This window comes from Corvus hawaiiensis, chromosome 13, assembly GCF_020740725.1.
Source record: "Corvus hawaiiensis isolate bCorHaw1 chromosome 13, bCorHaw1.pri.cur, whole genome shotgun sequence".
Lineage (NCBI taxonomy): Eukaryota > Metazoa > Chordata > Aves > Passeriformes > Corvidae > Corvus > Corvus hawaiiensis.
The window spans coordinates 12,492,710-12,520,704 of NC_063225.1; the positions used below are offsets into that span (position 1 = coordinate 12,492,710).

The 27,995-nt window shown below is 47.8% G+C and overlaps 1 protein-coding gene across 1 annotated transcript; it reads left to right on the plus strand.

Annotated features, from left to right (window-relative positions):
- Positions 1-101: 101 nt before the first annotated feature.
- SPG11 (SPG11 vesicle trafficking associated, spatacsin) lies at positions 102-27,953 on the plus strand. Its single transcript, XM_048318337.1, has 40 exons — positions 102-416; positions 1,439-1,623; positions 2,396-2,623; positions 3,187-3,373; positions 3,932-4,069; positions 4,643-5,109; positions 5,332-5,477; positions 6,157-6,289; positions 6,393-6,548; positions 7,015-7,193; positions 7,340-7,516; positions 7,943-8,014; positions 8,435-8,562; positions 9,195-9,373; positions 10,018-10,225; positions 10,720-10,923; positions 11,604-11,710; positions 12,466-12,611; positions 12,941-13,102; positions 13,458-13,524; positions 13,954-14,119; positions 15,150-15,355; positions 15,905-16,013; positions 16,323-16,482; positions 17,242-17,478; positions 17,679-17,879; positions 18,208-18,315; positions 18,882-19,044; positions 19,158-19,372; positions 19,783-20,521; positions 21,314-21,456; positions 22,127-22,325; positions 22,914-23,051; positions 23,597-23,730; positions 24,106-24,213; positions 24,751-24,919; positions 25,601-25,689; positions 26,163-26,318; positions 26,827-26,978; positions 27,574-27,953. Exons 1-40 carry the CDS (start codon positions 184-186, stop codon positions 27,749-27,751), a joined length of 7,272 nt encoding a protein of 2,423 aa, XP_048174294.1. The 5' UTR covers positions 102-183; the 3' UTR covers positions 27,752-27,953.
- Positions 27,954-27,995: the final 42 nt, after the last annotated feature.

Genomic DNA, 27,995 nt, shown 5'->3' on the forward strand with positions numbered 1-27,995 from the left:
CAGAGACTTCAGCTTAAAGAACATTTTGCTTAAAGACGCGAGCGGCAGTCGCGGTGCCTGCTGGGAGTTGTAGTCGCGGCTCGGCGCCGTCCAGCTGACCGGAACGAGGGGCGGCCTCGCCAAGATGGCGGCGGCCCGGGGCAGGGGTGTCGGGCGGCTCTGAGAAGGAGGAGGAGGAGGAGGATGGCGGCAGCGGCGGAGGCCGGGGTCCCGGTCCGGCGGGAGCTGCGTGTGCTCCTGGTGCCCCGCTCGGGGGAGCCGCGGGGATGCCCGCGGGACGCGGCGCGGGTGCGGCTGAGCAGAGCCCAGGACGCTCTGGGCACCCTCCTGATCCCCGGCGGGATCTACCTGGAGTCGCTGTCGCCGGGCGGGGCCGGCCGGGCCCGGGGCAGCGTCCTGCCGGGAGCCTGGGCTGAGTAAGTGCGGGGCGAGCAGGGCGAAGGGCGGCCCCTGTGCTCGGGGCTGCGGGGCTGCAGACCCCGCCTCGGAACGGGGAGCTCTCCCTAAAGCCCCGGGGCTGCGGGGCTGCTGTGTCATATCTGCCTGTTTAGCTGGGCGTGTTCACGGCAGTCGATCCAAAAGGCAAAGCAAACAAAAAGGGATTGTCTGCCAGGCTGTTGGCTTCACACCCCTGTGCCCTGTGTCCCCGCGGGCTGCGCCTCCCCCGCTGCCAGCCCGGGTGACACTCGGCAATCGCATGATGGCTTTAACATCTGCTGCAGCAACTTTCGTGCTGAGTCAAAACCACGGTCACGTTTTAGATCTGGGCATCTGCAGTGTCCAGCAACACCAACACTGTTCAGAGACTCACAGAATCCCGGACTGGTTCGGGCTGGGAGGGACCTTAAAGCCCGTCCCGTTCCACCTTTGCCATGGGCAGGGACACCTTCCACTATCCCAGCTTGCTCCAAGCCCCGTCCAGCCTGGCCTGGGACATTCCGGGGATGGGGAGTGTTTCAGGGCTGTTACAGGGCTCTGCTCTCTGGTTTGCTCTGCCCCATCCTGAGCTGCTTCCTCTCTGCCGCCTCCCCGTCACCACGGAGCAGGTGTGACACACCTGGAGAGTTTCAGCCCAAACAACAGGGAAAAATCTGAAAATGGACGATGTGTTCTGCTCTCCCTTGCTGGCAGAGCTGGTGTTCCCCCTCCTGGAAATCCTGAAGCAGAGCATCCCTCATGTCCTGGGTGACTAAAGGGAAAAACACACGAGGATGGAAACCCCTTTATCTTAGAGAGGAGGAGGAGCTGGGATTCCTCAGGCTCTGTCCTGCCGAGGATGAAACAGTTCCGGTGCTGGGAGGGACGGGGTGGCAGCAGAGTCTTCACAGCTGAAGTGAAAGCGGTGCTGTCCATCAGCAGTGCATGTCCAGAACTGTTCGGTGTGGGAAATGGGGAAAGGAAATAAAGCTAATAACCCTCCTGAATGTTGTGTCTTCAGCTTCATGTGGGACAGCACAGAAGATGATGGTTTGCAATCAAACAAGACAAAACTCCTGGCTCTTGGTCAAGGTCATGAACTGTTTGTCTATGAATTCAGTGTAGAAGATGGAAAACACAACCCAAATTCCCTGCACAGTTGTAAGGAAGAGACGCTTAAAAAGCTTCTTGAAGCTAAAAACATGAGTGAGTAACTTTCAGTGTGTTCCATGTGTGAAATTATTGCAGGTCTGGTTCTGCTGCTCCTGGTGGGATGAATCAGGCAGTGGGACTGAGCACTAGGGAAGTGTCAGGTGCCTCCACACTGATGCTATGTGATCGGCAGGATTCATGGGCTTGAAAAATAATGGGGACTTTTCCGTATTCCAAGGTGACACTGTTAGAGATAATTAAACTCTTGTAGGGTCACATTTCAGTGATATAAAGTTAAAAATAAATTTTAATAAAATATATACAACCCTGCTCTCTCAAATTTTAACTTTAATATTGGAACTGATGGAAAGAGAACAGAGACAGGGCACCTCAATAACCCTGCAAAGACTAATTAAACATTTGACCTTGTATTTTATGATTAGCAAACATAGTGTGCAGTTAGAATGAGCCTTTGGTGTTTTACATGTTCTTAAACAGTCTCACTTCCTAAAGTATTTTATTTCCAAAGTCTGTAGCTTTTCTTCTCAGTGCTGACTGACTTATTATTTTGTGCTGATTTTTTATGTTCTTCATAGTATTGTCCACAGAAAAAGCCACATAAAAGTTTTAGGAAATTGTTCTAGAATTAGTGCCCCTGGCACAGAAAGTGAGATTTAAAACCAACCACCCCAACTCACAATCCCAACTTCTGTTAGGATGGTAACTGGGGCAATGAATTTGAGCTGTTGTTTTCTTGGGATTCTTTTTACAAATCAGAAGTCCCAGCTGGCTGTAATCCGACATTTAAATATCTTTAAATTTTCAGACCTGCCTTCAGTTTCCTCTGTGAAGATTTTGTCTTTTGGAAACAACAAGTGCAAACTTCTGCTCAACCAGTTTATCCTTGTGCACCTGACCTTTCCTGGGAAAGACTCATCCCCAGAGACCTGTGACTGCTTCACCCTGGCTCTGCCTCCAGAAGCTGTGGGGAGAATAACAGATTCCCAGTTCTGCAGGGGCATCCTGTTCCTGTTGGACAGTGCTGGCTGGATTTGTATCCTTTGCAGGAGAGATGAGCTCTCAGGGAAAATCATCTGGAAGAACAAAGTTGCTTCTCTTTGCTGCCAGGGCTGAGCAGAAATTTCTTCAGAGACATTTAAGTGAGATGCCTGCAAAGACGGTTGTGTAGCCAAATCGTGGTTTTTGTGGTGGAAGTGCTGTAGTTGTGTATCAGGTGTTTCCCAGTACTCCACTGGAGATCTGTTTCCCACTGGATTAATGGGTCATTAATGGGTTTGATTCATGGGTCTGTGTATAACAGGCTGACATCTACTGTCACCTAATTTCTTAAATGAAATAGAAATGATCTGCAGGTACACAGGGAATCAGAGTTCGGGAGGCAGATTTGTGTGTTGGGATGAGCAGGGGCTCAGACCTGTCAGTTCCACTAGGTGCTGGATTTAACCTCTTCCTGGTCATCTTCTCTGACACATTAAAGTATGACAAGGTCAGGTACCTTTCCCTTCTCTTACTGCCAAAATTCACCACCTTTACCTCCTGTGTAACTTCTCTGTTGGGCACTCCAGGGCCTGGGTTTTTCCTTGATGCTGTTTACAGACATATTTGACTGCTCTGATGGTGCCATCTTAGGGAAGGTCAGTGTAGCCCTGGGAGCTGGGCAGGGGGAGGGCCCAGCCCCCGTGTCCCCCCTGGCTGCCCTGGCAGTGTCCCCTGACCTCAGCATGGCCGTGGTGACCAACACCTCCCACGGTGCTCTCGCTGTGCAGCTCAACACCTACTTCAGGTACAGGGGAAGGCTTTGGGCTGAACTGACCTTCACAGGTCCCTAATCTTGGGCCTGTACTCATCGGGGTGCTGGCAGCTTTTCATTCTGAGTTCTGTGCTAGACCAGAAATTACTTCTTTGTTGAAAGATTGTCCTTTCATTATTTGCTCCTATTTACACTCTGTCACTCTAACAGAGGAAAATGTATCTATAACATCTCTTTATTTTAATCTATCTGTTAACAAATAGATAAACTTTGTCTTGCACTTTGTATTTTTTCCAGGAAGATTAGGTCCTCTCAGTGCCAGGGGTGGGTGGTAGCACCTTTTAGAAATGCCGTGGGGTATGGAATTATCAAACTCTACTGGTACAGCTGTGCTGATTTAGCTTGCTAAATTAGGGCCAGGTGGTAATTAAGAAGTGGTGTGCACCTCAAAGGAAAGAGGATCAGGTTTTGATGGTTTAGCTGTTACCCTGAGAGAACACTGCTTCACTGAGAGCTCTTGGAGGAGTTAAATATGAAAAAACATCTTAAATCATCTGAGCAAGGTGAAATTTCATATTTATTTCTTTATAGACAGTTCCCTGAACATTTGCTCTGTAAGAGAGATCCTGAAAATCTTCCAGTGAAGCCTCCTGAGGGACTGGATGAGGATGACCTGGCCAGTTCTGACCACAGCATGGAGCTCCTGTCGTCGCCTTTCCGCACAGACAGGTACAGAAGGGAAAAACCTCCTGGCACAGGCTGGGCCTCGCCTCCTTTGGATCATTGATAATAAACTGCTGATTTGTTCCTTTCAATTGTAGTTGTGACAGGTAAAATCAGCCCATTCTGCTGTAAATCTTTTGAATTTAGGATGGGCCGAGACAACTTCATGTACAGCACTGAACAACTTCCAAAGAGTAATTGCTGCTTAGGGGTTACCTTTAGGTCTTAGAGTATTGATATTAATAAAACATGTGAATTGTAACTTGATGTAAGAAAGACTCAGTTCTGGAATTAATTCAGTTCTACTATTTTTTAATTGATGGGCCACTTTCTGTGAGGAACAGGAAACTTTTTACTAAAAATGCTAAACATGGACCTTGTCAGCTAATGCAGCTGTGATCAGTCAGCTTGGCTGCAGAGAGTATTTAAATGCAAATAAAGAGGCCATGGTAAGGTTAAAATGCAGGATGCTGTATGGATTTTATAAGCTTAAGTGCATTTTATTTAACTGAGGGAGCTTTATCTGCCTTGTTCTTGGAGCAATACCTGGTGTTACAGGTGACTCTGTGCCCTCCCCAGGTCCTGGAAGGCACACTTATCCTCACTGTGGGACAGAGTAAGGAGAAGAAGGACACCAGGTTCTCCAGATTTGGTGAACGACTTGAATTTGCCTTGGTATCAGTTTTTTACCCATCTTGAAGGTCACGATCCTGAGCTTTGTGAGGATCCAGAGAAGATGGTGGCCTTTGTTCCCCGGGCTGCTACGTGGGCGGCTTCCCGAGTGCTCCAAAGCCAGGGTGCAGCCTGTGGGGCTGCAGGACAGCAGTGGACACAAATCCCCGTGGGAGCACCTCAGCAAGTGGTGAAACTGGAGTGTAAGCTGGTGACTGGAGCTAAAGCTGTGTTCGTGGTGCTGGCACAGGACACGGGGCTGTCGCTGGTGCTCTGGGATTTTGAGTCCCAGGATGTGACGTGTTCCCAGTTCGGCAGAAGCAGTGCTTATGTGGAGTGCAGTGCAGAAGTGCCGCTGTGTCTGCTGCTGACAGGTGAGGGGTCCTAAACTGCCTTGAGACAGCTGCTGCAGCAGTTTTTAGGGTTCTACCTGCTTGCCTGGCTGCTGTGGGGTAACTTCCATTGCATTCCTGCTCGGGTGAAATCCAAACAGAGCCGCTGCAGCTTTGCTCTTTTGGAAGCAGCAGTGGATAGAAGTGCTGCTGCCTAGCACGTGGCTGCTCTATCTTTAATTATGGCTTGGTTCTGTCATTCAGAGCGTGGTCTGTCCCTGGTCCTGTTTGGTTTAACTCAAGAGGAGTTTCTGACCAGGCTGATGATGTTTGGCAGCGCCGGAGTCGTGGATTCCGTGTGTCACCTCAATGGGTGGGAGAGGTGCTCCATTCCCATCCATGCCCTCGAGGTAAGGAGAGCTGGTTCATGTCTTGCAAATAACAAACTGCTGCTTTCAAGTATTGAATGCAGTTTAGCAATGTTAGTGTGGGTTTAAACACAATTAAAAGTATGCCTCAAACCTAGGGGCAAAAGGAAGTGGTTTAATTATTAAATAAACAATAAAACCCCAAACAGATGAGTAACCCAAAGAAAGAAATGCAGCAACAAAGTGAATGCACATTAATAAAATAAAACAGAGTAAAGCAGTGCTCAAAATTCCCTCTTAATTGGACCCAAAAGCAATTTTGCCAATTTCTGCAGCAGTTTTTGTCCCCTTGCAAAATGTTAAATATCAAAAGAAATCCTTGGAACTAGGTTTTTGGGTTTATTATGCCATTCTTATAAAATTGCTGTACGCTTATTCAGAGTCCTGATTCTCATAGTATTTAGTTTATATTGCTGCAATAACTTTTTGTGTGTGAAGATACAGGGCAGGGTTTGAGCAGAGCCTGTCAAAGGAGCCTGGCAGGGACTGAGCAGGTCACCTTGTTATTTCAGGCTGCAGGTGTTGCACACAGAGTTTAAATTCCTTCTGTTTTTCTGCATGTGTAGTTTGTCACTAAGTATGGGGTGAGAATCCCAGCAGTAAGTGCACAAGGTATGGTTTTAGAATCCATGCTTAATTGCTCTGTTTCATGTTTGTCTAGGCAGGTTTGGAAAATCGCCAGCTGGACACAGTGGACTTGTTTTTAAAAAGCAAAGAAAGTGTTTTCAGTCTCCCTGCACCCTGCCCTGGGCCTGAGCACTCTGGGGATGGTGCCTCCCAGTCTTACCTGAGAAGTGAGTGAAATACCTGCAGCTGCACAGGGGTTTATTTAATTACCTTTCTCCCTATGGCTGTGTGTAGAATGCAGATTTTGAACTGTTTCTGGAACCATTGCAGATTTGGAGGAGCTCAGGCCAGCTTTAAACTTGCTCTGCTCAGCAATCCAAGACAATGATATGGAGCCTCACAGCAAACACTTCTCTGAGCAGCTCCTGACCCTCACACTGACTTTCCTTACCAAGCAGCTGGAGGAAATCTTTGTGCACACAGAGGGTAATGTCACTCCTGCTGGGTCATATCTAGTAATGTGTCATCATTTAAATAAGTAAGAACAGCTACTTATTTTAATTAAAAGCTCAAATTTGCCTAGAATTAACATAAAATACTAGAGTTAAGTGAATGAAAGATGTTCGTTCCTGCGTTTTAGATTGGATTTACATGACTGATAATTGATTGGATTAACACAAAATTTTAGTTCTCATTTGCTGGTCCCTAGGAAGGAAAACCCCTCAAGTGAGGGCAGGGAGCTCTGGTGGGGTTGTGGCTGTGTCCTGTATCCTGACAGGGTGCTGGGAGTGCTGAGCTGTGCCACTGCCTGTGCAGGGGAAAGAGCTGATGTGCTCTTCCCTCTGAGGGGTTTCTGTTTATTAATCAGGACATTTATTAATTCAACATTGCTAGACATTATAATCCTGTCCGTTCATTCCCATTTAACTGGTGCCTTGGATGTTCTTGGCAGAACCTGATGAATTCCTGCAGAAGGCTGCAGATATTTTAACTGACTACATTATTAAACTGAGAAAATTCCTGAGGAAATATCCTCGACCACCAGTAACTCCAGGGCACGTGGGAGCTGACATGGACGAAGACCTGCCTGAGATAGAAGAGAGCCACGAGTGGGAAAAACTGACACCAGAGGTGAAAATGAGTAACCCAGGTTTTACTACTGTTATGAAGTTGATTTAAGGAGATCATTAATGTAGAAATACCTTAAAGTACTGGGGAAGAAAATCAACGTAGGGATTACAAAGGTAGATCAGTTTGTTCCGTGTTTTTCCTTTCAGGAAGTCATTGCTGAGGCCATCCTAAGCAATAAAATACCAGAGGCCCAGATCTTCTTCCGAAGGCACCAACATCCTGCTGAAAGTCTCCAGGAATTCATCCAGATAGGTTTGAACCTGGTCTATGACTGTCTGCTGAAGGGCAACACCAGGCAGGCCTCCGAGCTGCTGAGAAATATGGTGAGAGGTGTTCAGTGGATCTTCACACTGATTTGTTACTAAGGAAATGCAGGAGCTTGGGGAGCCTTTTGGGGCCTTATGGATGTACTGATTCCACCAGGAACAGGTGGAATTGCAGTGAAAATTCACTTGTTTGAAGAGCTGCTGAGGGAGCCTGTGTGTGGGTGTGTGTTGGCTGAAGTGCTGATCAGCAGAGTGAGGGTGGCTCTGGCTGGGGAGGTGTCACGGGGGGCAGGGTTTGTACCCAGGTGCTGGGGACATCAGGCACATCCCTGTAGGAGCTGGTGCAGGGACTGTCACAAGCCTGTTTGTAAGGGTTGTGTGCTTTGGAAGGAAAGCAGGTGTATATTCTTTATTTGATCGTTTTAGTGTCTTCTGTGGGCACATTTTACAGTTTGCATGCAGCGAGTGTGTTCTTTGTGGCAGGGCTTCGATGTGAAGGAGGAACTGCACAAGATCTGCTTTCACACAGAGGACAAACACGTACGGGATCTCTTGGTGAGTGCAGCAAAGGCTGTTTCAGTCCAGCTCTCAAGCCTGAAGCCTTGTGTGTGTTTGTGCTGAGGGAAACCCCTGTATTGAACTGACTTTCAGAGCAGACAGCCAGGGCTTGTCCCTGCATCCTTCCAGTGTAGTTCCTGGAACATCCCTGTTCCTTTGTCTTTGCAGTTAAAGTACAGAGGTGTTAAAATGTCATTTCTTTGTCCTGCCTCTGATCTAGTTCTCTCACACAGTCTGGAGTCCTCTTGTCACTTTAGTGTATGGCCCTCTGCTTCCAGCATTTTTTTCCTACAGTTGGTTAATTGTTGCACTTGCAGGATCATTTACAACTTGAATATATTAAAGATAGATGAAAATTGGAGGTAATTGGAGGTAATACTTGAACAACTGGAGCTAATATTTTAATTTGAATTAAAGGTGAAAGTGTTACGAGAAGAAAATTATTTTTCTGAAAAAGAGAAGAAAATGATAGATTTTGTGCATCAGGTTGAAAGCTTTTACTCGGAATCCTTCCAGGAAAATAAAGAGACTGAGTCTCTTTCCAGGTAATGTGGGTTATTAATTTTAATTATTAATTATTAACATTAATAGGATTTAAAATGTGCTGGGTTCTACATTCTGTGTGATTTACTGCACTAACAAGTACAGTCTTTAATTTCATTAATTTCACACTGGTCTTCGTTTGCAGAAATCAGAGTCAGTGTGGGGACTGAGTCATTTTCTCGTTAATGTAACAGTTGCTGTCATGTTCTCTCATGACAAACTATTGTGTGAGTCATGGCAAACTATTGTGTGGGTGGCAGCTCTTCTGCTTGAAACAAAGCATTTTTAATAATAATATTAGAATTACTACTCAATTATTCGTGTTCAGATGTTTGCTCTATTTTTGATCTATGATGTCTGTCATACAGCAAACTAAATAACCTAGAAAAATCATTTTACAGTTAAATAATTGTAAAACTGTTATGATACTCACAATTTGTTATGTCAGCTTTGGAAAAATGAAGTAATTCTTTAGTTCTCAAACCTGGAGCTCAAGTCCATCCCTCTGGCACTTCCAGAGCTCTTTAAAATGGACTGGGAACTTTGCTGAGCCTTCCTCAGCTCCTGTTTGTTAGACTGGGGACTGTTCATCACAGGAGCAGTAAAGCCCACCCTGATCCCACCCCCATTGCAGTTTCAGCAGCTGGAGAAGGGAGCAGGACCTTTCCCGACACCAGGCAGTGCTGGGCTTGGAGCTGGGCCGGGCCGGGCCCGGGGCTCACAGCGGGAGGCTCAGGGTGATGTTTAACTGGGCTCACTGGTGGGATGAGCTGGTGCAGGAGATGATTGTGCTGCCCAGGAAACCACGCCAAGGCAAGTATTGTGGGACTGAGGGCTTAAACTGGGAATGAAAATCTCTTTGGCACAGCAGGCAGGCACTGTGTGGGAGTGGCACAGACACAGTTAAAAGCCTGTGCTACCACCGAGGTCCCTTACGTTTGTCAGTGGAAGTGGGTAATGATGGGTTTCATCCTGGCCACGTGTAAATGCCACCCTCTGCCGCCTTCTGTCCCACTCCCTGCACTGAGGAATCACTTCCAGCTCTGCCAACATGAAGCTCTAAAAGCTGGAACAATATCCTTGATGTCAGCATCATATTTGCAGCTGTTCATTAGAAATAGGTACCTGGAAGGACAGGACAAGGGGAAGGGCTTCCCACTGCCAGAGGGCAGGGTTAAATGGAAAATTGGGAAGGAATTGTTCCCTGTGAGGGTGATGTGGCCCTGGCACAGGGTGCCCAGAGAAGCTGTGGCTGCCCCTGGATCCCTGGAAGTGCCCAAGGTTGGATGGAGCTTGGAGCAGGCTGGGATAGTGGAAGATGTCCCTGCCCAAGGAACTGGATGGTCTTTAAGGTCCCAGCCCAAACCATTCCACGATTCTGTGTAAGAAACTACCAGTATTTCCCCCAGAAGTGTTTGTGTGTGCTGGTTTCATCCATTTGCCTTTTTGAAATGCAGAACTCAAGACCTGCAGTCCTGAGGTTCTTTGGATGCACTTGACGGCCGAGCATGATTGGTTTAGTATTTGTTCCTGGATTGAGGAGTCAGAGCCCAGCCAGGCTCCCTGCAGCCAGGCTGCCTGGCCCCCCCTGAGCCCTGACATCGTTGACAGGAACACACTGTGCAGCACTTACATGAGACAAGACATCCTGAACAAGCTGGCCAGGTAGGGCCCCCAAAGCTTTACACTCTCTCTCCTTCTTACGTGAAGCCAAAATCAGAGCAATAAAATCTTTGATACATGATAATTTTTATATTGCTCTTTTTGGAAACAGCATGAGCCCATTGGTAAATGTAATTTTAGTCTTGTACTTCCAGTTGTCTAAAAGCATAAGAACCATGTGAGAAGAGCAGTCCTCCCTCAGCCCTTGGATGTTTCCCAGTGGTTATGTTCTTGATGCTGACTTTAATGCAGGGGAGAAAATTCTGGGCACACTCTGAACATTTCACTGCTCACACCTCGTTCCCTGCAGTGACCTGGAGTAACCACAGTGTTGTTTGTGCACAGGCACATGGATTTTGGCATGTTGTGTTTGCTTCAGTAGGGAATTAATCCCTGAGAGGGAAAGGTCTGCTCTAAATTTGAGTTGAAAACACCCATCAGAACTTGTCAAAGAGAGCTGTGTGATCAGTGTCTGTGCTTTTTCTCTTTTCTGACAGAAAGGGAATTTTTGTCCGTTCTGAGCTGGAGGATTTTGAGCTCCTGCTCCAGAGGGTGTTGTGCCTCGGGGGAGTCCTGCAGAATCCTCACCCTGTTCCAAAATACAGCACTGCCAGTGGCCTGGACTTCCATGCTCAGTTTGTCCTCCACTGCCTAGAGCACAGCCTGCAGTACCTGCTGTACACTTACCTGGACTATTACAGGTAGGAATGCTTTCCATCCCTCAAATCCCATGAGGGATCCCGGTTTTAAAGAAGGAAACACAATTTCAACAGTTGGTGGGGAGAGTTTTCCTCAGCCCTAGCAGTGTCATTTAACAGAAACTCTGGGGCAGCATGTGAGATTTTAAGATGTATTTTGAAGCTTTATTCAGCTTGTGTTAATATTAATTTGTATGTCAGTTATGAAAGGAAACAATTACAATTGTAATGAGTGTAATGCTATAAACAGTACAATCCTAAATGAGCCAAGCCAAGTTGCTCTTCAGAAACTCAGAATTTACAGAATTCAGAAACTCCATTGAGCACAAGTGCAAGTTGACCCTTGATATGTTCACAAATAAGGAAATTGCTGGTTTCCACCTAAAGTAGGATTAGTTGGGATTTGAAGGTGGTACCAATATTAGGTATTGGAGCTGTATGAATAATTTCTACTTAATGGATACTTGGCAATTAAAATTTCTGAGCTATAACTCCAGTCTAACACTGGAATTATCAAGAAGGTAGAAATGGACCAGAAAAAAAGCCAGTACATCATTTTCTAATTGTTTGTCTAACCATTTGTAGTTGGCATTACACCCATGAGATGCCTCAAATCTTTAATGCTGTGTTACATCAGTGGTTACAAGTCCTGTATTTTCACTGTGCTGTTCATTTATTTCCAGTTTAACCCCTTCAAACTGCCCTATTCTGAATAACAAGGTGTTGCACGAAGCACATCCCTGGTTTGAGTTCCTTGTGCAGTGTCGAGGGGTTGCCAGCAATCCCCGAGGTAGGAATCTCATTCCAGAGGGGGGGCTGATGTTTCTGCTCTAGCAGAATTAAACCTCTGCTCTGCTGCAAACCCTTTGGCCATGGCCTATCACTTTCCTGTCCCTCACTTCCTCATCTCTTAAGTCTGGATTGTAATCCCTACTTGAACTGTACTTACAGATCTGGAGACTGCACGTAAGTGGGAATCATTTTGTGTAGGATCATCGTTACCTCCAGTTCGGTTACATTCCCAACAGGTTGGATGAAAGGAGAATTCATAAGAAAATACACATCCCATTAAAATTAAACCTTCCTCTAGTCCCTGTGGTGCATTTTGATTTCTCTGCCCTTGGATTACGTGTTTGCTTCACTGCAAACCAGTAGAACTTGTGCCCTTAACTCACTTGCGCTTTTTAAGCATTTCATTTTCTGCAGAGTCACACATTAACAAAAGATAAAAATAATCCCAAGTTAAGCGTTTTTTTTAGAAAGTGTGATCAGTGTAGGATAAAGAATTGAACCACTACAGTGCTAAACTGTGGGGCTCAACCCCAGTCAATCTGTGTAGGCAAAGCTGTAGTTTGAAAGGGGGGAAGGCTTGGTAAACCTTAGCTCATCTTATCGGTGTTTATAGGTAAATTGAGAAAAACCAGTATTGACAACAAAAAGTAGAAAATTCAGCATTTTTCACAGTCAGAGGACAGTTGTAATGTGTGATTGATGATTTAATACTGATTTTGCATGGAATTAAATGTCACTTCTTTTTCTTTTAAGATCCCAAGATGATTTTCCAGGCGAGTCTGGCCAATGCTCAGATCCTGATTCCCAGCAGCCAGGGGGGTGTGAGCAGCATCCTGCTGGAGGGCAGGACCCTGCTGGCCCTGGCCACCACGGTGTATGGCCCTGGGGGCATCGACCAGGTACTGCCTGGGCACCTGATCCCGCCCTCTCCTCCTGCTCCCCTGCCCTGCCCTCGTGGCTTTGTTAGGAAAATGCCCCCTGAGCCACGTGTTGGAACAGAGGGGATGAGAACAGAGTGTCTTGATCCTCAGCACAGTCACCTGGAACATCAGGTGCTGGGGAAGACCTGTCTGATACAACTTAAAAGCATTTTACAGGAAAAAAATTATACTTTCTGTGTTGTCACTTCATGTCAAATTCCCATGAGGTAGATTGGCACATCCCCAAATTGTTTTATTGCTATTTAATGCAGTTTCCTCCTAATTAATTTTGCTTCCTTGCAATGTAGGTCCTTCAGAATGAAGATACAGAAAAACCTCTAAAGAAAGTTGATCCACAGCTCTTAAAAATGGCCTTGACCCCTTACCCCAAGCTCAAAGCTGCTCTCTTTCCCTCCTGCACTGCTCATGGAATTTTGCCTCCTGACATCTCTCTCTACCATCTTCTTCAGGTACTCAGAGTGCTTTTGGCAGGACACAGGGAAAGGGAAGCTTGTCTGCAGCTAAAGCCTGGGTGTGGGGGCCATGGGTTGTTTCTCTGGGATCCTTAATGTGGAGCTGGAGTTCACAGCTTCATCCTGAACTGCTTTTTCAAATGGTCTTTACACCCTGTGAGTTTGCAGTTCTGGAATATCAGAGAGGGATATTCTTGCAGTGTTTAGTGGGCAAGGTGTTTGATATTGCAGAAATTACAATAGTCAAATTTTAAAATGTTTGTAATGGTAAGAGAATTAGAAATTGAGAGTTACAGGACAGTGACGTGAAGTTGTTAAGCTGCCTCAATATATTTTGTTTCTAATCTTTCAGTCATTAATGCCCTTTGATCCCACGAAATTATTTGGCTGGCAGTCAACAAACACTCTTGCTGTGTCAGGTATGTCGCTTGCCAAGGTTTACATGCTTTCCTAGCCTGAGCACCTAAAATGAAATACATTCCAGGGGAATTATTTGGCAGATAAATTTATTCAAAAGGCCATTTCTTTCACAAGAAAAATAATGTAATTTACTAAAATTGTGTTTTTAACCAGAATTCTAGATTTTTGTGTTAAAAAAATCCTCGCAGACAGAATTTCTAAATACAAGATAGAAAAGCAATGTTTTCTTTTAAAAGCAAGCTGAGGTGATGCAGAGCTCTTATTTTCCAGTGAGAGGTGGAATTTCAGTGGGGTTTGGATACGCCAAGATCTGAATTAGCACCAGAGGAGCCATATTTGATTGTCACGTCACATTTTGTAGCTCAAGGCCGCTTCTGATGCTGAATTCAGCTGTTCCTCAGCTGACAGTGCTGATCTGTTGTTCCCAGATGCCTGGAGTGAGCTCCCTCACTTCTCGTGGCCCGAGCTGGTGAGCAGGCACGCCGTGGTGGAGAGGCTGGATTTCCTGTACTACCTGCTGCACGGCCGCCCCGCCTTCGCCTTCGGGACCTTCCTGGTCCAGCAGCTGGTGAAGAGCAAAACCCCCAGGCAGCTGTGAGTGTCCTCAGCAGGGCCAGGCAGAGTTCTGCAGGAGGCAGAACTGAGCACAGGGAGGGAATTAATCCTCCCCACAAGTGCTGAGCATCGGAACTGTGGGTGTCCTAAAGGTTAGAAGTCAAATATCACCTGAGAAGAGGTGAGCTTTATTTGGAACTACCTAAATAAAATCTGCACAAGGGGAGCAAGGAAAATATTCCAGTCATATCAAGCATGTGTGGGCTCTTCTTTTAGGAACCTGAGCCTCTAGATCACTTTGTAGGAGAATGATGCCCCTTTTCTTTGACATTTCCTAATGGTGACACTTCTTTAGTTAAATTAGTAAGGCAAAAAATGTACTGGAGGTTGATGGAATTAAATGTTCTGGCTGAAGCTTCAAAATCAGATGTTCAAAAGGGTGCAGTCAAATGACACATCTTGCTTGAATACGTGAAATTCACTACTTAGTGTAGGAATTAGAACAAATCACTTTGTTTCCAGAATGTCTGGTTTGCGTGTTAGTCACTGTTTGTTTCTGTCCATCGTTTCTACACAGATCAGTTTCTCTTGTGTAAACAGGTAAAACTGGGGCAAAAAGGAGAACATCTGTTAATGTAGAGTGAAATCATGGTTTAACAGACAGTCAGGGATACAGGGTTTTTTCAGTGACTTCTGTGGAGAAACCCTTTGGGTACATTTTTCTCTTAGCACCATCTGCAGGTCAGAGTCAGGTTCCTGGTGCTGCAGTGGATTGTGAACTCTGCGAAGGCACTTTCTGTGCTCAGCTGCTGAGGGGGTGTTTCATTAATTATAAAACCAATTCCACTACCTTTCGTTTTTGATAAGTGTATTAAATTGCAAACTCTGCTTATCATGTGTGAGCCTTTATTCTCATGCCCACATTTTTTTATAAATATGAAACTTTTAGCTCATAATTATCTTTGATGCTGATGAATCGGAGAGTTCAGTAAACCTTGTAGGTGCTTGTTTGCCTGGGGAATACTCGTGTTGGAAATGGGTTAAAAACTGTGTGTGTTCCCTGTTGCAGGATCCAGCAGGCAGGACAGGAGGCCCAGGTTTTAGCTCTGTCCTCCTTCAGTGTCCCCTCAGTGGCAGCAGCCTGTGTGTGTTTCCTGGAGCTGCTGGGCCTCGACAGCCTCAGGCTCCGCGTGGATGTGAGAGTCGCAAAGATGATTTTCAGTCACAGGACGAGGAATGAGGCCTCTCATCACAACCAGATCAGAGACGCTTTGGGTAACGTTGTCTTTGTCTGCTTTGGAATAGGTGCTGTGGATTTCTGGGAAGAGAAGCAGAGGGATGCAAAGATGCTGCCTGGTGGCTCAGCAATGCAGTAAAAGCACCTAAGAACTTCGTTATTCTTTTATTCCTGTTTTTTTTTTACTAATTTTGAAGGTGCATTTTGATCCTGTCATGTCAAATAAGGCAGGAAGACTGATATAACCTGTATCAGGATCTAACAGGCACTGTCCAGCAGCTGCCCAAGACTGATATTAGTGAGGTTCAGCCTAATGTTGTAATAATACTACAGAGAGTTAAACAAAGTCCATTGCCAAATCTCCTCTCTCCTTCCTATTTGAAAACTGTCTTCCAGCTGCAGGGAGATCAGGTGTTCAAAGCTGTAGGGAAATTAAATTTATCCTAGAAATAACTTCAGAAAGTTGAATTTCTAACTCTAGGACCACAGGTGTCTGCTTTCCCAACTAGGAAGCTACTGGTACTTTTGGAAGTGCTGTCCTGACTCAGATCCCAAGTAGCATCTCAGGAATGTGTTCTTTTAAACAGTTGAGAAGTTAACAAAGTTGGCTGACGGTGAGAAGGCAGCAGCAGCAGCAATTCTTACCTCCTTGGAAGAAGCCTTCTGGGATGCAATTGAGCACCAAGGAATAAAGAGGTGAGAACAGCCTGGTTTGAGGGATTGTCTGGGAAATGCAGACTGGGCACTGACTTTTGTTATTTGTGTATCAGATAATACTAAAGAGGTGAGGATAGGACAGTGTGCCTGCCTAGGTAGGTGGGAGCATCCAGAGGGTGCAGTGTGGAAGCTCCCAAGGGGATGTGACCTCATTGTGGTGAAGCCCCTGCCAGTGCCGTGTTGCTGTTTACAGACAGTGGGTCTGGGGTCACAGGGTCACTTCATACCTGAACATCTGGTGTAAATATTGCAGTTCATTACAGCTGAAGCTCTCTAAATTCCGTGCAGGACGTCCAGTGACTCCAGAAGGCAGTGGTCCTTGGTCATGCAGTTCTGCAAACTCCATAACCTCGAGCTGAGCACATCCTTCCTGAGGGAATGTGCCAAATCCAATGAGTGGCTGCAGTTCCTCATCCAGACCCAGCTCTACAGCCACCAGCCAGCCCAGGTGAGCTGTCTGTGCATTAAATAGTCTTGTAGCAAGAGAATATCCCAGCGTGGAGACAACAGGAGCCTCACCAGTTCCTGGGTTTTGGTTGCCTTGAGATGTCGATACCCTTGGACTGTGGTAGCCCTTCCCTTGCAGCCACACTTGTAAAGTTAATTTAAACTCATGTAGTTACTGCTTTTTTTATTGGAGAGTTGCCAGATTGTTCAGTGTAAGTTTTGATAAAGCCACCCATCTTTCCTTTCAAAACTCCAATTGATTTTTTTGCTGAAGATACTTAAACTTTAGAGAATCCAAATCTTCCACCTTTGGTTTTGGATGTGATTTAGAAATTAATAAAATACTGCCAATACATAACAGCTGTTGGGAAAAGTCATGTGAGGAAGCTAACTGGATAATTCCAGGTAAGATGATGCTTAGCAGGCCTAGGATTTTAACTTGGGTCTCCTTGTTGTTTTGAAGAATCTGTAATCCCACAAAAGCACCTGAGTAGACCCCTCTCATGCTCTGTTGCTGCACTACAAGAGAGAACAGAACTGAGGCTCTCTAGGAGGCATTTGAGCATCATGGGAAAGGATGAGCTTCAATCTTTCATTAGAATAATTCACATCTACAGAACCCTTTTTCCTCTCTAGGTCTCCAAAGTTTTTCTAAAAACCGAATTTGAAGAGCGTTTTATTTGTCTTTGTGTGTTCAGTGCTGCCATCCTCCTGCCCTCTCCTCTCTGGACCTCACAAGGTGTTGGTGCTGTTTCCCCAGGTCATTCCCCTCCTGCAGGATTTCCCTCCTGTGGTACAAGATCACCTCGTGCTGGCGCTGGGGAAGTTCCTGTGTCCTGAGCGCGGTGCTGCCGGCAGGGCCTGGGGCGGCCGTGCGGGGAGTCTGTTCCAGATCCTGCTGCAGTGCCAGGAGAATCCCAGCCCCTCCTGCTTCCTCCTGGCTGAAGGACTCAGGGAACACGCCCCCATCCTCAGTGTGCTGGCAGCCTGCTGCCCTGTGAGTCTGGGAGTTGTTTTCTTTTAGGGAAATAAGTAACGACAGCTGATGGTTGTGCCTAGTTCTGTTAAATGGTTGATCTGGAGTTGTGTTAAAAGCTGGTTTGGTCAGTTCCTGTGGTAGTTGTGCACAGTGTGACCTGTTTCACCAAGAGCTATACAACGGGGTGATATATAAACCCATCCTTTTGGCGTTTCCAGGATGCAAACCTCATTTCCTGCCTCTGTGTTTGGATCATTACCTCTGTGGATGATGCCACCAGGGCTGAGGCAGCCACCCACACCCAGAGCTGGGCAGAGAGCCCCCAGTGGGACCTGCAGGACCTCGCCATTATCTGGAAAGTCTTCTTGAGGAAGCAAAAAAGTAAAACACTTCTAAATGGCTTCCAGCTGTTTTTAAAGGTGAGGGAATGTGGTTTCAGTGGTATATTTGAGCGTGTCTCAAACGTTCTGGGCCTGTAAATCCTCCTCTCTCTTGCTTTGTGCCACGGATAACCTGGCTGTCCACTGAAATTCCCTGTCAAATTGGAAGTTCTTCCAATTGTCCCAGATTGGTAGATTCTACATCAACCTTGCATGCAATGTTAATAAATTAGAACTTCATTGTTCTACTGCTGAGGAAGACAAATTCAACTTTTATTGAATGAAATAATATATGATTTTTTAAAGTATGATTTATTTATTGAGGTACTTTTGGGAATTTATTATAACCTGGTTTTGCATCTTAAAGGGTTCCCCTTTGCTGCACATCCTGGAGATGTATGAACTGTGTATGAACTGTAAAAAGTACAACGAGGCTAGAACGAAACTGGATGAATTTCAGGAAAGCCTTGCAAAAGTAAGGAAATTCATTTTCTCTGGATGTCGTTGTGGGGATTTAGCAGTTGGGCTAAGAGGACCAGAGTGTCTTCACACACTGCTCCTTGTCTCTGAATGCAGATGTTTTAACAGTTCTTTCCTTTCCACCCCAGTTTTCTGGTTCCCTGGGTATGCTGCTAACTAGCATTCCCTGCCTTTAGTGGTTTTCCTTCCTAGACTTCAGGCTCAGGCAGCTCAGTTTCCTTTCCCTTCATGAGGAGATGTGCTTGGGAAGGATCCAGCAGTGTCAGGGACTGTTTGTCTAACAATTAATTCTATCTGGCCATTACTGAACCTACTCACATCTCTTACCTCCTCTTTGGTTAGCAGCAGTAGCTGGTGGTCACCCTGCTGTAAAATGTTCCACTTTCAGGTCCGACACACACCAGTGATGGCTCAGTGCTCCCTTGGGAGTGGCAGGTCATTGATCCCTGGAGAGGGACAGATCTGGTGCACCTTCCACTCCTGGTGCCATTCCCACCCAAATGCACAACATCTCTGCAAGAAAAGAGAAGCCCTAACCCTTAACCCCCTTCATTGCCACAGCTGAGAGCTGCAGGAGGAGCAGCAGCCACCGAGCTGCCGGTGCCGTGGTTGGAATCGCAGGCGTTGTTCCTCCTGGAGCTGATGCTGCAGCAGTGCCAGACAGAATACGAGCTGGGAAAGCTCCTGCAGCTCTTTGCTGCAGCAGAGAACCTCCTGCTGGGTGGTAAGGACAGGATGAATCCCAGGCCTTCTGGCAGGGCTGAATCCTGAGGGAAGTTCAGACTTCCCTGGGGTTCAGACCCCACTTTCATGAGCTGTTTGTCTTCTTTAACCCAGGCCCTTACGTGAAGAAACTCTGTGCCCTCAGTGAGGCCCTGAAGGACTCCTCCATACCAATCAATCGCTCCATCCTGACCTCCTACAGCCTGGAGGCCTTCCAGGGGGAGTGCAGGTCCATTCTGGAGCAGCTGCAGGAGAAGGGAATGTTCAGCCTGGCTCGGGAGGTGGCGGCACTGGCTGAGCTGCCTGTGGACAGTGTTGTCGCACACGAGGTACAGTGCAGTTAGTGACAGTCACCTCTTCTTCTGTTGCTGCCAGGATTGAGGATGCACATTCAGCCTTCCTGAAACATTAATTTGTCTTCAAATGATTTTTTATTTTAAATGCATGTGCACTAGGCACACTGGCTGTGTGGAGCTGCAGAGGATGGGACAACTCTCCTTATTCTCTTACTGTTTTTACTTGTATGCAGCTTTATTTGGGGAGAAGACCAGATGGATTTGTCCCTCAGGGGGTGGAACAAGATGATCTTTAATGTCCCTTCCAACCCAAACCAATTCTGTGACTTGTTGCATCTTGGGGGACTTACCTAAACCCGGTGTTTCAGTGCTGGCCACCCTGTGTGAGTTGGAGTTTTCTTTCTTGGAAAGATAATTGTGATAAACCTCTGTGAATTTTGCAGGTTCTGAGAGATCTACATCATTTAAGAGACACTGGACAGTGGCATCAAACCCAGACAAGAGCTGAGTTCTGGAAAAAGTGCAACGACACCTTCGCTAACCATTCCATCTGCAGCCGAGCTGCAGCAGGGTTCTTCCTCGATCAGGCCAACCATGTTTGGGAATCCTCAGGGCAGGAGAAGACAACCAGCATTATGGAGAGACAGCTGCTGCTCACCCTGGCTGGGCACTGGCTGGCCAAGGACACCGAGGTGGCCGTGCAGGAGCTGGAGGAGGTGGAGAAGCAGATCTGGCTGTGCCGCATCGCTCAGCGAGTGCTGGCAGCCGAGGGCTGGGGGCAGTGCCCGTGTCCCGGCCCCGCCGGGCTGGGCAGGGGCCTGTCCTTTGCCAGCCTGGCCCAGCAGTTCTCCTTTGCCAAGCTGCCAGCCCTGAACACGGCCAGGCACTGCAGGCTGGAGGCTCTGGCTCCCGGGGAGCCCCGGCAGGCGCTGGGGGACGCAGAGCAGGCGGCGCTGGGGACGCTGGTGGGGGCCCTGCTGGACGAGGGCAGCGTGCACGAAGCCACCCGGGTGTGCCACTACTTCCACCTGTGCCACAGGGACGTGTCCCTGGTGCTGCACTGCAGAGCCCTGGCCTCCGGGGAGGCTGGGCTGGAGCACCTGCAGCCCGAGGTGCGGGCCCTGCTGGCAGCCGGAGCGGGGACGCCTGAGGGCAGCGCGGCCGCGAGCAGAGCCCCTGGCAGTGAGTAACTCATGGATTCACCTGACACCTGCACTGGCTTTCCTCCCTCATTGCATTTCCCCAAAACCTCTGCAGAAATGAACCTCTTTCTGACACTCTCCTTGCTTCATAAATGCTCTTGTGAAAGGAGTTTGAAGCCTTGCAAGGCACGTTGCCCCTGTGTGCTCCAGGCAGGGTGTGCTGTGTACCATTTCCATAGATCCTGAACCTTTCGTTTTTTATAGCTCTCAATTCTGGCCCAGTAAAGCAGCACTGGGCCTCTTCCTGCTTTTAGAAAACACACTCTACTAATTTTTTTTTCTGTAGCAGAAGGAAAGAAATGCTTTAATTTATTTTTCTGACATCTTTGTGCATTATAAAGGGTTTAGTGTTTCTTGTTTAATAGCAAGGCTAAGGCTGAGAATGTTCATCAGTAGTGTTCTCTGCATGTCTGTGAAGTCTGAGTGACTAAGTTTCAGCTGGAACATCCCTTTCTAATACTGATGTGTAAAGCTGAATAGACACAGAAGAGCATAAATGAATCCTAAGCCATCAGCAAAGCTGCTCAATCCTTACTCAACTTTATGCTTAGAGATTTTGTATCTGAGATATTATTGAGGATATTTATGTTCTGTTACATTGTTTGTACCCTGAAAGAAATGTAAAATTTAAAAAAATCACAGGGTGTCAAGAGCTCAGTTTTTGAAGACTGAGAAAGTATTATGGAATTGCTGCAGATTTTGGGAGCCTTGCCCAGGTGTAAGGGTGTTGTCTGCCTTTATGAGATAGGAACTGATGGTTTTTTGTTTCCAGCATCCAGCCTGGAGGACTGGACGCCTCTGGGGGCTCCGTGTGAGGATGATCCGGTGGTGGCAGCGCTGAAGGCTCTGGCAGAGGAATGTGTCCATGGCAGGGGCTACTGCAGGCAGGTCCTGTGCCTCTACGAGCTCTCCAAGGTAACCCCAGGGACCAGGGCTTTGGGTCAGTTCTTGAATGTAGCATTAGTTTTTTTTTCCCTGAACAAAACAGGAAAAATGTTGGTATCGTCTTTATCACAGAGGTCTTTAGATTTTCCTACAGAATTTTTTGTGCTTCAAGTATTTGTACTTTAGGTCTGAGCTACTAAGAGTTAGTCATAGGGCTGCCTTGTCCCTCTTACCCCATCCATATCCTTCTGAACTGAACCTGGATGTCCACACTTTTGAATTAAGAGTCAATCAAATGTGGCTTTCAGGTACATTCTTTGATTAATTTGTAATTTTATAAAGTTGTGATATGTCACAGCAGAGTATTTTCAAAGCCTCACCAGCTCCCCTTCCAAACATGAAAACTAATTTACCTTTTCCCCTGAGAGTTTGTGGTGTGTGGAGAAGAGGAAAAGGAGCCTTGTAAGTCAAACTTGTGCAGTAAAACACAATTCTTTGTTCAGGAGGAACTGCTCCTATATTTCTGTAGGTATTTGGAATGTTGGGGTTTATCTTTGGCTCAGGAAATCATCTCTGAGCAGCTCTGGGATGTGAGGCTGCAAATCCAGAGCCCCTCCCTGCCTGGAGCCCGGGGCTACGGGAACGTGCTGTGGGTCAGTGATGCAGTGAGCGGGATTTTGAGTGCTCGTGTGTCCCGCAGGAACTGAGCTGCTCCTTCGGGGAGGTGTCGGCCCGGGACCCGCGGGAGGTGCTCGGGGCCATCCTGAGCCGCCGGGGGCCGGAGCGGGGCCGCAGGGCCCAGGCCTTCATCGCCTGCCAGGGGCTGCCGCCCGCGGCCGTGGCCCAGCTGCTGGCCCAGCAGATCACGCAGGAGCTGCTGGCCTCTGCTCAGGGAAAAGGTGGGGAACAGGCCTGGTTTGTGCTTGGTGGGTTTGGTCTCTGAGGGGGGGATTGGTGTGTCTGAAAGCAGCCCCTGCACTCGGGTGCCTGAGGGCTCATTACAGCCAGGAGTGTCTGAGCAGCTCTGCTCTGTGAGCATTGTGTGCCTCATGTAAAATTCTATACAAATGCTCATTTGTAATTATCTCTGTGTCCAGCGTGGTGTTGCAGTAGTTAAGGTTGTATTTTTATGGATATAAATTTAATATTTTTAAAAAGAAAGGATTTTTAACTGTGCTCTTTGCTGCCCCACATCATCTAACTTGGGAAAACTCATGTAGATTTCCCTGTGTACAGCATAACAAAGGTTTTCCCCTTTCTTTTTTCCTTTGTGAAATGAGGGACAGCAGTATGGTTGTCTAGTAGGATTTTGTTGGACTGAACTGGCAAAAAAAGTACTGTTTGTTAAATTTAAGCAATAACACCCAAAGCGTCTTTAGCATTGTAGTCCCAAGTCCTCAGTCAGTCTGAATGGCATCAGATTGCTTTGTTAATTAACGATAAAAAATAATTAGCAGTGGTGATATAATTCTTTTCTCTGGCCACAGGACAGAAGCAGGTTTGGAACCCTGCAGTGGAGAGCCAGGCATTTCTGCAGCTTGCCAAGCTGTGCCAGGATCACACCTTGGTTGGGATGAAGCTACTGGATAAAATCTCCTCTGTCCCCTGTGGGGAGCTGTCATGCAGTGAGTAAATGGCAAATCCTGCCTGGTGTAACCTGTGTGTAACCAATGTGGCATTGTGTGGTTTAAACTCACAGCTCAAAGAAGAGAAGCAGTGCTGAGGGAGGGCTCTGCTGCTGATGTCAAATTTGATCTTCAGTTAGTAGGGCTGAGGATATGCACAGTAGATAAGGGTGTTGCTTAAGGGTTTATTTTCCAAACAAAATTCAGATTTTTTTGTGCTAAGCAAGAGGTGGGAAATGCAGTCAGGGAGTGACCTGAGCTGTCATGGTGGTTTGTTACAGAAGGGGTATTGTGACTTTGTTCATATTCATCACAGTTAGAAACTGAATTTTTCAAACCCAAATGCAAAACTTGTGCCCTTCCTTTTCCAAATGCAGCACTGTCAGGCAGTGGAGTGATGATGCGTTACACATTTGTCACCTTTTGGTGGAGGAGGTTGGAAGTTCTGTGCTTTGTGTGTGTTTTGTGTTTTTTCTTCTGGAGAGAGGCAATAATTCACTTCCTCAGCCCTTTAACTGAAATACCCAAGTTTTTCTGCTGTTCAGTTACAGAGCTGCTGATCCTGGCCCACAACTGCTTCAGCCTGACGTGCCACATGGAAGGGATCACACGAGTGCTCCAGGCAGCTCGGCTGCTCACCGAGGAGCACCTGGCTCCCAAGGAAGAGTATGGGCTGGTGGTGAGTGTCTGGGGGGCAGGAGGGCTGTCCAGGGCTGGCTGTGTCTGCCCAGGTGGTGATTCAGCTGCTGGTGAAATGTGGTGGTCTGTGTCACTGCACTGTTGGGCATCTTCAGTTCGTGCCTTGAAGGAACTCCTGGAGTCTGGGACATGCCCAGTGGAATGGTGTCAGTGCTAAAAGCTTCACTGCCTATTTTTATGTGATAAAACGATGCCCTTTCACCTCACTGCAAAAAAGATGCAGTTTTGGTTGGTTTAGGAATACCCCCCGTGGCTCCAAGGGAACATGTGCAGCCCGGTGTGACTCGTGTGCCTGGCCCTGGGAGGAGATTGTTCCAGTTCCCTGGAGCTTCTCACGTGCCCTGGGTGTCCACAGGTGCGCCTGCTCACGGGCATTGGCAGGTACAATGAGATGACCTACATCTTTGAGCTGCTGCACCGGAAGCACTACTTCGAGGTGCTCATGAGGAAGAAACTGGACCCGGTACGTGAGGGACAAATGTGCAGGCAACTGTGTGGCTACATCAGAAACTGGTGTTTATACAGGGTGGAATTATCTGGGCATTTTACTTCCTGAGTGCAGGAACTGAGAGTCAAGTTTCATAGAAGTAAATTAATTCTGGGGTTTATTCTCATTTTAGTTGAACCATTTTTTTCTAATTAGTTCAGGGCTACAACAGGATCAGTATTGAAACTTGGCATTTTCAGAATTTTCACATCCTGCTTTGCTTTTATTTGCAGTTAAAGTTCCATGGGGGTTTTTAAAACCATACATATTCATAGCTTTGTTTAAAATAAGTGATAAAGAAATGTCACATTTTGACATTTGTATGTAAAGAAATGCACAGGTGCTGGATTTTCATACCCAGCTGAGCACAGGTGTGAGGCTGCTGTTGGGTTTTAGGGTGTAATAATGATCACTTTTTGGAACATTATGGTTAGGGTTAGGTTTAGGGTTAGCGTGGCTTGTGGGTGCGGGGTGTGGCCAAAGGCAGGCCCTCAGTGTGCCCTTTGTGCCCAGAGCGGGACGCTGAAGGCGGCGCTGCTGGACTACACCAAGCGCTGCCGGCCCGGGGACAGCGAGAAGCACAACATGATCGCGCTGTGCTTCAGCATGTGCCGGGAGATCGGCCAGAACCACGAGGCTGCTGCCTCCACCCAGCTCAAACTCATCGAGTGCCGGCCCTGGGGTGAGTGGGGGCACAGGGGAAGGATAGGGATGGGGGAGGTCCTTTGCCTGTGTCCTGAAACACCCCTGGAGCTGCCACTGCCTGGGGGTAGGCTGCTGCCTGTCCTCAACGGTTCCCCGGGTGTTTCCAAAGGGGTGAGATTTACAGCTCTTTCCGTGATGTGACATTCCTGTGGTACCTCCCATGGAGCGGGTACAGGCACAGCCAGGTTTTCCTCAGCCCATAGGATGTGCCACGGTGGGTTTGCAGGGGTTTCTGTGAAATGCTGGGGTTTGTGTCTGTGTGTGGCACCCATGGGGTGAGCTCTGCACACGGGGAGCTGTGGGGGCACAGGGAGCTCTGCAGCGTGGGCAGCCAGTGCTGTAAGAGCAGCTGCACCAGGAGCTGTGCCAAGGGATTTCTGAGTGGATCTGGCAATGGTCAGGGCTGGGGTCTGCCACAAATACGTGGTTGGGGTTTCTTCCCAGTCTTCAATCACTCGACTAGGCTCCAGCAATAGCTTTGGTCCATTAACTGAACAGGCAGTGTGTTTCTTCCTGCTTTTTTAGTACATAAATTTTGGTTTAGTCTGTTGGTGCTTTCTAAGACAACAGCAGGGACAGACTTGGCACTGGGAAGTTTTGTAACTTACTTTTTCACCTTTATAAATAATTGGTTATTCCTTCTTTTCTCCTGTTTCAGAGGAGTCTCTTCAGGATGTTGCAAATTTAAAGAAGCTGCTGCTGAAAGCTCTGACTCTCTTCATCGATGCAGCAGAAAGTTACTCCAAGGTAGAGTGAGATGGAGTGGAATGACTTGTGTGCAGCATTGGGAGCACAGGAGGGATGGGCTGGGTTGGGAGAACACAGGAGCTGCCCCGGGGAAGGCTGAGCAGGGTCCTGGCACAGTGCAGAAGGAATCTGTGTTGCTGCAGCCCAATAGCACCAGTAGCATGGCTGTAGCTGAGTGTGCTGTGCTGGCCTCTGCTCAGGCTTTAACCCCTGGAGTTACAGGTGGGTTCCCCACTTTCAGAGCAGGGACCATGAGCTTAATTAGCAAGGATAGAACAAATTAAGTATTTAAACCCAAGCGTAATTGTGATGGAAGTATTTGTGGGAATGAAGCTTTGTTTAACACTCATGGAATACGATGAATGTGCAGCTGCAGTGCTCTCAATCACTGCACAGCTCCGAGCTCCTCAGGGCTGCTCTCGGGGATGTTTCCAAATTCCCCTGGAAGCTCTCGGGCTGCTCTCTGTTCCCAGGACTCGTGTGTGCGGCAGGCGCTGCGCTGCCGCCGCCTGATGCGGCTCATCACGCTCCAGCTGCACTTCCTGGGCTCAGGGCAGAGCACGAGGATCATCAACCTGGGCAGGCAAGACCTGCCAGGTGCCATCCTGGCCTTGCCCAGGTTCTACCAGGTGAGCTGGGATCCCTCGGGGTCCTTCTGTCGGGAAACGACGTGGTCACAGCAGTGCCCGAGCACTCGGCTCCTTCCCCTGGCCTCCAGGTCCTGTGACTCTTATCCTGACTTTATCCCATGGTATACAAGGGATGGAGGGACAGGATCAGGGGGAATGGCCTCCCGTTGCCAGAGAGCAGGGATAGATGGGTTATTGGGAAGGAGCTGTTTTCTGTGAGGGTGGGAAGGCCCTGGCACAGAGTGCCCAGAGAAGCTGTGGCTGCCCCTGGATCCCTGGAAGTGTCCAAGGCCAGGCTGGACACTGGGGCTTGGAGTACCCTGGGACAGTGGAAGGTGTCCCTGTTTAGGGGCTGAGGAAGGTTATTCACAGTGCTTTGTTGACCTGTATTTCACAGCTGCTCTCAAGAACAGCGGCAAGGGATGGGTCTTGAGAAGAATCCAGTACTGAGTTCTCTGTATGGAACATGCTGTGCAATCCCCCTTCCCTGTTCCTGCTCTCCCTGCAGGCAGCCATCGTGGCAGAGGCCTACGAGTTCCTGCCGGACTGGGCTGAAGTTCTGTTCCAGCAGGTGATCACCAGGGGGGACTTTGTGTACCTGGAGGAGTTCAAGCAGCAGCGGCCACTGTGGCCCGGCCTGTTCGAGGAGGTGGCCAAGAAGTGAGTGAGGGGTTCTGGGGGCAAACTGCAGCTTTATCTACACCGGGCCCTTGAGGGGCAGGAGCAAAGCGTTAAACTGTTCAAACCTTACGGGGTAAGGTCTCATACACAGGGACTTGAGATAGAATTCCCAAATCCCAGAAGGGTTTGGGTGGGAAGGGACCTTAAAGCCCATCTCGTTCCTCCCCTTGCCATGGGCAGGGATGCCTTCCACTATCCCAGGCTGCCCCAAGCCCCAATGTCCAACCTGGCCTTGGACACTGCCAGGGATCCAGGGGCAGCCACAGCTTCTCTGGGCACCCTGTGCCAGGGCCTCCCCACTCCTCACGGCAGAATTTGTTGGTAGGTCTTGGTTCCTGAGTACAGCGTGGAAGTAGCTCTGATCCAGGCTTGTTCTTGAGCTGGACAGGAAGGGAGCTCAGGGCTGGGCAGAGCAAATCTTTAAAATGAATCAGAGCAAATAAACAACCACGAGATTCAAATGTAGGTGTTGAGCACAACCTCTTGTTGAAAATGTGGTTTCTGCAGGCCCAGAGCAAGAGTCTCAGGGGCCTGGGAAGCTTCTGTGTCTCAGTTCCATGTGCAATTGTTCCAGGGTCAAACACTCCCCTGCTGATGCTGCCCTGAGGAACCTGAAGCGGTTCCTCACTCACTGTGAGGATATCTACACCCACTACAAGCTGGCCTATGACCACAAGTTCTATGATGTGGTGAACTCCCTGCTGAAGGACCCTCAGACTGGCTGCTGCCTCAACGACCTCTTATCCAACTGAATTCCAGCTGAATTGCAGCCCAGAGCAGACTGCAGGGTCAGTGCTGATTAACACAGATTTTATCAATGACCTGCTCACAGGGCTCTGCTGCTCTGTAAAAGTTACTCCACAAAACCAGACAGGGTTGTAAGTATTTAAAATGCTGAGACTGTGTTAACCTAAAACTGTGTTTTGTACAATAAATCTTACTGTTTATAAACAATTTGAGTCACCAGCAAATACGGAGTGGCCCAGGTGGGGGGTA

What these genes read in the sequence shown, in the direction of transcription:
- SPG11 (XM_048318337.1), top strand. Translation starts at nt 184, where the DNA reads ATGGCGGCAGCGGCGGAGGCCGGGGTCCCGGTCCGGCGGGAGCTGCGT. An exon ending in CTGCCGGGAGCCTGGGCTGA is followed by an intron (nt 417 to 1,438) that starts GTAAGTGCGGGG and finishes TTGTGTCTTCAG; the next exon opens with CTTCATGTGGGACAGCACAG. An exon ending in GGTTGCCAGCAATCCCCGAG is followed by an intron (nt 11,711 to 12,465) that starts GTAGGAATCTCA and finishes TTTTCTTTTAAG; the next exon opens with ATCCCAAGATGATTTTCCAG.